This window comes from Myotis lucifugus, unplaced genomic scaffold (assembly GCF_000147115.1).
Source record: "Myotis lucifugus unplaced genomic scaffold, Myoluc2.0 scaffold_268, whole genome shotgun sequence".
In the NCBI taxonomy this organism is placed as follows: domain Eukaryota; kingdom Metazoa; phylum Chordata; class Mammalia; order Chiroptera; family Vespertilionidae; genus Myotis; species Myotis lucifugus.
In genome coordinates, this window is record NW_005871316.1 from 1,391,124 (window position 1) to 1,403,208 (window position 12,085).

Genomic DNA, 12,085 nt, shown 5'->3' on the forward strand with positions numbered 1-12,085 from the left:
ACAAGGTACATATATGTAATGATATATGAGTCCGACAAGAAAGTTTTCCCCCCGTAATATATTTTTTAAAATATGGAATTCTTAACAAATTTGTGTGTCATTATTGCACTGGGGCCATGGTGATCTTCTGTGTATTATTCCATTTTAGTATGTGTGCTGCTGAAGCGAGCACAAAAAAGTTTAATATATCAAAACACATAGAAAAAAATTACTAGGTAAAGATTCCAGTATTACCGGCTGGCATGGCTCAGTGGTTGAGCATAACTATGAACCAGGGCACGTGCCTGGGTTGCGGGCTCCAATCCCTCATAGAGGATGTACAGGAGGCAGACAATCTATAATTCTCTTTCATCGTTGATGGAAAATCTTTCCAAATATTGGAATCTCTTTTAAATTTTTACTTTATTGATTTTTAGAGAGAGAGGAAGGAAGTTTTTTTTTTGCTACAGAATGAAGTTATATTAAAGAATTATTTTTAATGTATAAATTACGATTTTTTATGCCAGTAGTTATTAGGCATAAAATGAACCACAGACTATTAACAATCAGCCTTTCTAACAGTTAAAATTTGAGAAAAAGATAATGGCTGTTATTGACCAAAACAAACAAACAAAATCAAAGCAAGAATATCTATTGTCAAAGGGCATGAAGAAAGTATTTCTTTTAACTACTTGCTATTTCTTTCTGAGGATCATTACTATAATCATTACTCTCTTCTCATTAATAGTTTTCTATTGGTCATCTGTTCATCATGTGATTATCTTCCTAAAAGTTCTGTTTTCAAATTAGGGGAGTATGACTTAGTTCAGTTTCTTTTTCCAATTAATATTAGGCAAAATTGCCTCACCCCTCTCCTTATCCGTTAATTTCTTTACACTTCTTCCTTAATTTCTTCTTTCATATCCTTCTGAATTATGTATTACATGAAATTGATATCCTTGGACTCACTCCTATCCTTCATCATTTTTCCCCTTTGCCAAATCCAATTCTCTTTTATGTGACATATCACAACTGTTTTGTATGTACTGTAAAAAACATCCTTCTAATTGATATAAGAATTAATTTTATTAGTGCTCGGATGTACAGTCAATGACTATATGACAACAACATAATAGATTTTGCTTATTTTTACTCCTTTACTTTTAAGCAGCATAATGCTCCAATTCCTCAAGGAGGGCGTGGTGCAATTCAGTTTGTGACTCAGTATCAGCATTCAAGTGGGCAGAGACGCATTCGAGTGACCACCATTGCAAGGAAGTAAGTTGTATTTATTAGAGATTTAATTTACATATCAACACAATTCTGGATTGTGCTCCCAAACTGGGTTCCTATTTTGAGTGATATCCATGACTGGAAAATGAACATTTATGATTAATAGCATTTTATTTCTTTCTAGCCCAGCTTATTTGCTAAAATATTCATTGTTAAGAATTGTAAAGCAATTTAAAAATCTATTTCTAAGACACATTCTACAAAATATTCTTTTATTTATCTTATTCCCCTGAGAGGAGGAGAAAAGCTAATATTATCCTGTTATAAACAATAATAATATATATGATGTATTATATACCTGTATAATAACCACAGCCCCTCCCCCCACTGGTCCTGCCCCTGATCACCCCCTACCCAAGTAGGGGGCGGGGCTGGTAGCTAACCACCTGCAGCCCCTCCCACTATCAGCTCCACCCCTGATGGGCCCCCACCACCCCAATGGGCCTGCTGCCCCTCCCTCCAGCTGGCTGCACCCATGACTGCAGCCCCCTACCCCAAAAAGGGGTAGGGCCAGCAGCCAGCCCCAGCCCCTCTCCTCATCTGGCCCACCCCAGATCTGCCCCCACCCTGATCAGGGGCAGGCTGCTGGCCAACCACCTGCAGTCCCTTCCCCCAGTCAGCTCCGCCCCTGGTTGTCCCCCCACACCACTGTGGGTGGGGCTGGCTGGCCAACCTCCCACGGCCCCTCCCCCAGTTGCTGACCCCGATCACCCCACCCCATTTGGGGGCAGGCTGGCCGGCCCACAACCCACAGCCCCCTCCCTATAGCTGGCCCTGCCCCCAATTGCCCCCTCCAATCGGGGGTAGGGCCCGCTGGCCAATCGCCTGCAGCCCCACCCCCAGCCAACCGGCCCTGATCGGGCTGATCAGGGCGGGCTGGCTGGCCAACCTCCCACTGCAAAAGAAGCCATGAACAATGTAAACAAGAGCCCACTGTATGGGAGAACATATTTGCCAATGATACATCTGATAAGAGTTTAATCTCCAAAATATATAGGGAACTCATACAGCTTAACAAAACAAAGACTTAACAAAACAAAGACAACTTAACAAAACAAAGACAAACAGTCCAATTTAAAAATGGGCAAAGGACCTAAATAGACACTTCTCCAAAGTGGACATACAGAAAGCTAAGAGACATGAAAAAATGCTCAAAGTCACTAATCATCCAAGAGATGCAAATCAAAGGACAATGCGATATCATCTCACACCTGTCAGAATGGCTATTATCAACAAATCAGCAAACGACAGGTGTTGGAGAGGTTGTGGAGAAAAGGGAATCCCAGTACATTGCTGGTGGAATATAGACTGGTGCAGCCATTATGGAAAACAGAATGGAGTTTCCTCAAAAAATTAAAAATGAAACCCGCATTTGACTCAGTGATCCCACTTCTAGGAATATATCCTAAGAAACCTGAAACACTCATCAGAAAGTATATATGTACCCCTATGTTCATAGCAGTGCAATTTACAATAGCTAAGATTAAAATCAGCCTAAGTGCCCATCAACAGATGAGTGGATAAAAAAACTATGGTATATTTACACAATGGAATACTAGGTGGCAATAAAAAAGAAAGAACTCTTACCATTTGCAATAGCATGGATGGACCTGGAGGGTATTATGCTAAGCGAAATAAACCAGTTAGAGAAAGGAAGCATCACATGATCTCACTCATGTGGAATCTAATGAACCAAATAAACTGATGAACAAAAATAGACCCAGAGACACAGAAGCCTGAACAGGCTGTCAAACTCAGGAAAAGCAGGGGAGAGTGGATGGGAAGAGATCAATCAATGAACTTGTATGCATATATACATAACTCGTGGACACAGACAATGGGATGGTGATGACCTGGCTGGGATGGATGGGAGTGGGCTGGAAGAGGTTAATGGGAGAAAAAGGGGGACCTATATAATACTTTCAACAATAAAGATTAAAAAATATATAATAATAAAGTCATGCTTATATATATATATATATATATAAAAATCTAATTTTACACCTAAAGGAACTAGAAAGAGAACATACAAAGCCCAAAGTGAGTAGAAGAAAGGAAATAAAGTTCAGAGTAGAAATAAATGAAATAAAGTCTAAAAAGCAATGAAACGGTCAATGAAACCAAGAGCTGTTTCTTTGAAAAGATAAAACAAGATTGACAAACCTTTAACCAGACTCATCAAGAAAAGAGAGGCTCAAATAAATAAAATCAGGAATGAAAGAGGAGAAGTAACAATTGACACTAAAGAAACTCAAAGGACTGTAAGAAAATATTATGAACAACTATATGCAAACAAAATTGGACAACGTGTGTGAAATGGGTAAATTCCTAGAAACACAGTCTTCTGAAACTGAATCTGGAAGAATAAGATAATCTGAATAGACAGAGCATAACTAGTGAAATTGAAGCAGTAATAAAATCCAACAAACAAAAATCCTGGACCTGATGGCTTCAAAGGTAAATTTTACCAAATATTCAAAGAACTAACCCATCCTTCTCAAACTATTCCAAAAAATTCAAGAAGAGGAAACACAACCAAGGTCTTTTTATGAGGCCAGTATTATGCTAATTACAAAATCAGATATAGACATTACAAAGAAAGAAAATTATTGGCCAATATCCCTGATGAACATAGATGCTAAAATCCTCAAAAAAAAAATTAGTAAATCAGATCCAGCAATACATTAAATCATACACCATGCTTAAGTGGGTATGCAAGGTATGCAAGGTTGGTATAATATCCACAAATCAATATACTTGATACACCACATAAACAGAATGAAGGATAAAAACCACATGATCATAGCAATAGATGCAGAAAAGGCATTTTATAAAATCTAGCACCCATTTATGATATAAACTCTCAGCGAAGTAGGAAAGGAGGGAACATACCTCAACATAATAAAGGCTATACACAAACCCACAGCCAACATCATACTCAGTGGGTAAAAACTACAAGCGTTTGCCTTAAGATCCAGAAGAAGACAGGGATGTCTACTTTCACCAATCTTATTCAACACTAGAGGCCCAGTGCACAAGATTCATGCACTGGATGGGGTGGGGGGTTCCCTTAGCCTAGCCTGTGCCCTCTTGCAGTCCAGGGCTCCCTGCATTGAGCATCTGCTCCCTGGTGGTCAGTGCATATCATAGCGACTGCTCATTCCGCTGTTTGGTCAATTTGCATATTACACTTTTATTATATAAGATAGTACTGGAAGTCCTAGCCACAGCAGTCAGACAAGAAATAAAAGGCATCCAAATTGAAAAGGTAGAAAACTCATTATTTGGAGATGACATGATACTGTATAAAGCCCTAAAGATTCCACTGAAAAACTACTAAAACTGCTAAATAACTTTAGTAAAATAGCAGGATGCAAAATAAATATCCGGAAATTAATTGCATTTATATACACCAAAGGGAAACTAAGAAAATAAACCTATTTACAAGTGCATTTAAAAAAAAATCCCTAGGAATAAATTTAACCAAGGATGTAAAAGACCTGTCCTTGGAAATTAAGACACAGAATAAAGAAATTGAATAATATAGAAATAAGTTGAAACATATAACATGTTTATGGATAGGAAGAATTAACATCATTAAAATGCCCATACTACCCAAAGCAATCTATAGATTCAATGCAATTCATATCAAGTTATCAATGGCATATTTCACAGAACTGGAACAAGTATTCCAAAAATTTGGACCCAGAATAGCCACAGCAATCTTGAGGAAAAAAAAAAAAACAAAGTTGGAGGAATCATGCCACCTAATATCAAACTATATTATAAGGCCGTAGTTATCAAAACAGCATGATACTGGCATTAAAACAGACGTATAAATCAGTGGAACAGAATAGAGAGCCCAGAAATAAACTGCCTTTATGGTCAATTAATATTTGACAAAGTAGGAAAGAACATATAATGGAGTAACTGTAGTCTCAATAAATGGTGTTTGGAAAATTGGATATAAACATGCAAAAACATGAAACTAGACCACCTTCTCACACCATACACAAGAATAACCTCAAAATGGATTAAAGACTTAAATGTTAGACTTAAAACCATAAAAATCCTAGAAAAAAAAACATTGGCAGTAAAATCTTGGACATTTCTCATAGCGATATATTTTTTTTTGATGTAGCACTATCAGCAAGGGAAACAGGAAAAAAGTAAACAAATTCGACTAGATCAAACTAAAAAGTTTGCACAGCAAAGGAAATCATCAACAAAATGAAAAAACACCCCACTGATTGGGAGATCATATTCACCAATGATACATCTGATAAGGGTCCATAGCCAAAATTTATAACAAACTAATAGAACTTAACGCCAAAAAAAGCATACCGAAAATCCAGTAATGAATGGACAAAGGACCTGAATAGACACTTTTCCAAAGAGCACGTACAGGCCGATAGACATATGAAAAGATGCTCCATGTTACTAATCATCAGAGAAATGCAAATTAAAGTACAATGAGATATCACCTCACAACTGTCAGAATGGCTGTCATCAATAAATCAATAAACAACAACTGTTGATGAGGATGTGAGACCCCTTGTGCACTGTTGGTAGGAATGCAGATTGGTGCAGGTATTGTAGAAAGCAGTAAGGAGTTACCTCAAAAAATTAAAAATGAAACTAATTGCCTTATGATCCAGCAATTCCACTTCTGGGAATATATCTGAAGACTCCTGAAACACAGATTCAAAAGAATATATATGCACTACTATATTTATTGCAGCATTATTTACAATGGCCAAGATTTAGAAGCAGCCCAAGTTCCCATCAGTAGATGAGTGGGTAAAAAAGCAGTGGTACATCTACACAATGGAATACTAGTTGGCTGTAAAAAAAGAAGGAAATCTTCCCTTTTGCAACAGCATGGATGGACCTGGATAGTATTATGCTAAGTGAAATAAGCCAGTCAGAGAAAGACAAATACTATATGATTTCTTTTATATGTGGAATCTAATGAACAAAATAAACTGACAAAGAAAATAGAAACAGACTCAGATACAGAGAACAGACTGATGGCTGTCAGAGGGGTGGGGATTCAGGTGCTGGGTGAAAAAGGTGAAGAAATGAAACAAACAAAAACACACACCACCTAGCCTGGCCGGTGTGGCTAAGTTGGTTGAGCGTCCTCCCATACACCAAAAGGTGGTGGGTTTGATTCTTGGTCAGGGGACATCTAGATAATATTGGAATTTTAAAATATTGTAGTAATTTTATGTACCTTTTAAATTTAAATATGTGTGAGAGTCCAACTGTGATATTGTGAATATAATAATTTAGCAGCATTTCTGTGCTTTCTTCTTGTCTTTAGCTGGGCAGATGCTCAAACTCAAATCCAAAGCATTGCTGCATCTTTTGACCAGGAGGCTGCTGCCATTCTTATGGCCAGGCTGGCAATATATAGAGCAGAAACAGAGGAAGGGCCAGATGTGCTTAGATGGCTAGACAGACAGCTCATTCGACTGGTACGTAGTGAACATTGTGCTTTTCTAAATCTGTATGTCTTTATCTGTAGTAAATATTTGTGGCTAATAATCTTTTTAAAAGTTTTTAACAGTGTAACTAAAAGACTGTATGAGGGTCTCCTGTTCAAGTTCTGTAAAAGGCATATTAATGAACAGTAGAATTCACTTACCTCTTCCAATAACTAAAATGCCTTTCTTCCTTAAAATGAAAGTTACAATTATGGAACATCTTATTTTTATTTTGGTTGATACCACATTATTTTAAGATATAATACTAATTTACTATAACTGTTTTTACTGCTTTTTTGCATACTTTTCTTCATTGCTATGGTTTTAGTTTTCTATTTTCATTTTAATGGAAATTTTTAAGAGAACTTAATTGGTGTATAAAATTTATCCTATCTAATAATAGACAAACATGGTAATTAACCGTACCTCCGACACACTTCCCATTGGCTAATCAGGGTGATATGCAAATTAACTGCCAACCAAGATGGCGGTTAATTTGCATACATAGGCGCAATCCTGGGAGGCGAAAGGGATCGGAAACCCAGGCGGCAGGCAAGAGGTGGGGGGCGGGCAAAGGCTCCGGTGATCGCATTGTGGATCGGAGGCAGAGAGAGCCCGCTGGCCTGCTTGCCCGTGATCAGGCCAGCGGGCACCCCCGGACCTCCTGGGGCGGGGGTGCCGGCTGGCCTGCTTGCCCGTGATCGCCATGGCGATCGGAGGCAGAGAGAGCCCCGGCGCAGGCCAGCCGGCACCCCCGGGACCCCCGGGGCCGGGGGTGCCAGCTGGCCTGCTTCCCTGTGAACGCCATGGCACCCCCAGCACCTCAGCACCTGAGATGCAAAGGTTGGGGATGAAATGACTTTTCCCAACCACATCTGCAAATATCCTGGGGAAGGCATCACGAAGAGTTCACAACAACTGTCTTACTTGGCAAGGAAGAAAACAGTTGGCAACGGAAACAATCTCTTACATCAAAGTTAAGGTCCCTCTGAGTAAAAAAGAATATTTCCAAAGTTAAGGAAGGAGCAGGCAAAAATAATAGGTTCTCATGACTTCCACTGAAGTTTGAGCATATGACAGAGTCAAAACGAACATACAAATTAAAACAGACAGTGGACATTCAAATGACCCGAATCAACTGTCACTGTTTGTTCTAATAGCAGCAATGCTTATGTGATAATATAGTTTAACAAACATACAAAACAAGTCACATGATAAGAGAGGTTCGGCTTCTAAAGTAAATTGAATATGTTCTTTAAAAATTCTCATGTCCTCCCCTCTGACTATAATTCTTAATTTTCCAATCAGAAAATTACCCCAGGTGATCCAGTAACATGTAGAACTTCAGTAACCTAACTTATTTAAAAACAAACAAACATCCCAACCATTTTTAAAATATTTAAACTGATATTTTAGGTTTTAAATTATAGAAGATATTTAGATCCAAATATATTTTCTGAATAGAAAATATTTCAGTTTTTGATTTAAAAAAAATAAACATAAAAAAATATATGTGACACATTTTCCCAAGGAACTCTGAATTAGTACCTTTCCCTCTAACTTTCTTCAAATTAAAAGAATCTATGGAGTTCCCTATACTGCACAAGTTTTAATGAAAGAAAATAAGACTTTCTAAGAGCATCAAATACATGTTTTGTTATTTACAAACATATACACTCCTCTCTCTCTCTCTCTCTCTCTCTCTCTCTCTCTCTCTCTCTCTCAAATATATTCTTACTGATTCAGAGAGGAAGGGAGAGGGAGAGAGATAGAAACATCAATGATGAGCCCTGGCCGGTTTGGCTCAGTGGATGGAGCGTCGGCCTGTGGACTGAAGGGTCCCAGGTTCGATTCCGGTCAAGGGCATGTACCTTGGTTGCGGGCACATCCCCAGTAGGAGGCGTGCAGGAGGCAGCTGATTGATGTTTCTCTCTCATGGATGTTTCTAACTCTCTATCCCTCTCCCTTCCTCTCTGTAAAAAAACAATAAAATATATTTTTTAAAAAAAGAAAGAAACATCAATGATGAGAGAGAATCATTGATCGGCTACCTCCTACACGCCCCGTACTGGGGATCAAGCCCACAATCCGGGCATGTGGCCTGACCTGGAATCAAACTGACTTCCTGGTTCATAGGTCGATGCTAAACCACTGAGTCACACTGGCCAGGCTCAATTCTAATTTATAAATTCATTCCAAGGACATATACAGCTTGAAAAGCTTTGGAAGTAGTTTCAAAAAAACTAGCTTTTAAGTAACAAAACAGTTATAGAAGAAAGTTTAAATTAAAAAAAAAATTGTTTTGATTTATTCAAGAGTGGGAACATCCTCCATGAAAATGTGTACCTTAACTGTGGATGGCTGGGAGGCCTTATCACACCTTAGGAATTCAAATGCTTTTTACAATGAAAAGAAAGAGAGTTTCATCTCATTTCTCTACCAGGGTAGATGTCTGTCAGTAGAAGGTGGACATCAATAAAAGGAGGGGCTTGCACAAGCAATCCAGAAAGTCAGCAATCTATGAATAATCCAGAACCGAGTATTTATCTCTTCTGCCACACACCCTCCCTCCCAGCCAGTGAGCAAGATAATTACTCTCAAGTCAAGCTAAGTGCCCCCCAGTCACAGTGGCCCAATGCTGACATACAAAGCATACAAATAATTCTCACTCTGGCATAAAAGTGACAACTTTCTTGGAAGAAAAGCAGATACTGTAAATTTCTCAAAGTCTTCCTGAAACATTTTTTAAAGTAATTTTTACTTCTTTAGAAAAAATGCCATGGGAAACCATCTGTAATAAAATGCCCATTCTATAAAACAATTCATCTATACTAATAAAAGGGTAATATGCTAATTAGACTGGGAGACCTTCCAGATGTTCTTCTGGACAAAGCCATTGTGGCGGGGCCGAGGTAGAGGCAGTTAGAGGCCAAGAGGGGAGGGCAGTTGTGGGTGATCAGGCTGGTGGGGGGTGGGGCCGTTGGGGGTAAGCAGACCAGCAGGGGGGCCAGTTGGGGACAAGCAGGCCATCAGTGGGGGTCAGTTGGAGGTGATCAGGATAGCAGGGGGGGCAGTTTGGAGTGAGCAGGCCAGCAGGGGGACAGTTGGGGATGAGCAGGCCAGTGGGGAGGGAAAGTAGGGGAGAGCAGGCCAGCAGGCGGTGCAGTTTGGGGTGATCAGGCTGGCGGGGGGGCATTTGGGGGCAAGCAGGCCGGCAGCCGGGGGGCGGGGGTGGGGAGGCAGTTGGGAGCAAGCAGACCGGTAGGCAGAGTGGTTAGAGGCAATCAGGCAGGCAGGCAGGCAGGTGAGTGGTTAGGAGCCAGCAGTCCTGGATTGCGAAAGGGGTGTCCGACTGCCGGTTTAGGCCCAATCCCTGTAAACTGGCAGTAGGACATCCTTCGAGGGGTCCCAAATTGGAAAGGGTGCAGGCCAGGCTGAGGAACATACCCTCCCCCATGCACGAATTTCGTGCACCGGGCCACTAGTACATTATATAACTAATTATAGAAAATATAGATGTCTTGATTATCTGGATCTAGATCACCAAAGTGTGTGTTAGTAAAGTTATTGATAATGATGGGTTTTTAACATGTCAGGAACCTATTGCTTACATTATGACCTAGAGTTTAATTAAGTTCTTTTCCTAATGTTCCATTGTTACTCAACAGACTTTGGCCTATTATTTCCTTCTCAAACACCCTGGTGAGAACTCTCTGCTAAACTCTCTGATTTCTATTTGTAAGGAGGCTTTTGTGCTCTTTGTCTCAGCTTTTCATGTCGTTGAAAAAACATTCTTGAGTGAACTAATCTTGGTTTAATAAAGTTAACCATTTTTGTGGCATCATTTGGAACTTTTTCCCCATTTCATTTCAAAGTGTTTGTATACTAGTACCTTTGTGTGAAGAATGCAGTATTATGACAACATCAGCATGTCCTTTTTTTTTTCTAGTTGGATATATTTTATTTTTATTTGGAAAGCAAAGGCTTTTCCCAGAACTCTAGCAGAGACTTCTACTTACATCTCATTAGCTATGACTATTTCACATGATCACAGGGATTCTATAGGGAAAAAAAAGGCTTTATGTGGATTTAATATTTATAGTTGGTACTAAGACATGCCATGAAATATAAGTCATTTGAAACATTTATTAGCACAATAATTCTTTCTTTCAAAAATGTTTAAATATACATATTTAAAGTGCATAATTTGATAAGTTCTGATACATATCTGTGTGTACTCATGAAAACATCACCACAGTCAAGATAATAAACATAGCTATCATAACCCAAAGTTTCTCCTGTTCCTACATAATCCCTCTCCCTTTGTACTTAAAAATAGCATGTCCTTTTTTTAACAAGAGACAAAACCTCTCATAGATCATACATCATCAGTACAAAAGCTAACACAATTCTTCCAAGACAGACCTTTTGTTTCAGATAGGAAGATAAAACATTCAGTATATTTTTACCTTTGCTTATTTATGGCAGCAGTAAAGTTTTCTTGAATTTGACTATTATTTAGTTATTTGACATGAAATTGGTGAAACCTGTTGATTCATTAACCTGAATAGAGAAGCTGTTATTTTTCAGCTAATTACACACACCTCTCAGCATCATGTAACGTGTTATCAGTGTGTTTACTTATTATATTGTTTTAACATTATGTTGTTACAGTTTCTCAGATTGCATCTTGTCCCAGCATTTTACTTATGGTAATTTTACATGTCAGCATTATTAGATTCTCACCAACTGTGTGACTTTTCCTTGTCTGGGTAATAAGCTATGCTCTGAAATAGTTTGTTTCCTAAGCCTTTTGACTGAATGTGACTTTAGCAAACACTTGATTGATTTGAGGTTCTAAAAGTTGTTTAAGGAATCAGCACCTTTATTTGTCAAATGACTGTGATTCATAGTAAAGTGCTTTTTCCCTTTTGCTGGAGCTATTACTGCCTTTGTAGGTTATAAGCTATGACATAAAATTGAATAGTACAACTTGGTTTATCAGTTTATGCAAAAACCCACTGATAAGCAGTTTTCATTGTGGAGATGGACTTTTTTTGTGTCCCTTCTTGCATAAGTTAGTGAAATGACTCAGAAAGATTATAATTCTTCAGAATTCTCTGTAGGATTATGTCTAGAATGTTTCTCTACTGTCTCACACTTCAGGTTCAAAAATTGCCATATTGGCCTTGGTGGGTGTGGCTCCGTTGGTTGGGTGTCATCTTGTGCACTGAAAGGTTGTTGCTTCAGTTCCCAGTCAGGGCACATGCCTGGGTTGCTGGCTCAATCCCCAGTATGGGGCGTGCAGGAGGTGGCCCATCGAT

At 39.0% G+C, this 12,085-nt stretch overlaps 1 protein-coding gene and 1 non-coding gene across 5 annotated transcripts in view; one reads left to right on the top strand and one right to left on the bottom strand.

Moving 5' to 3' along the window:
* SEC23A (Sec23 homolog A, coat complex II component) overlaps window positions 1–12,085 on the top strand; it is a 58,480-nt gene that overhangs the window by 24,468 nt on the left and 21,927 nt on the right. For 3 of the 4 annotated variants that reach the window (XM_014464804.1, XM_023762917.1, XM_014464805.1), the window contains 2 exons: window positions 1,148–1,257; window positions 6,599–6,752. In XM_014464804.1, coding sequence (XP_014320290.1) covers window positions 1,148–1,257; window positions 6,599–6,752 — 264 coding nt within the window. The remainder of the gene's footprint in view (window positions 1–1,147; window positions 1,258–6,598; window positions 6,753–12,085) is intronic. The other variant, XM_006099268.2, reaches the window with a different exon arrangement.
* On the bottom strand, window positions 67–172 carry LOC111828032. Its single transcript, XR_002831784.1, has one exon. It is a non-coding gene; the product is annotated as a U6 spliceosomal RNA (small nuclear RNA).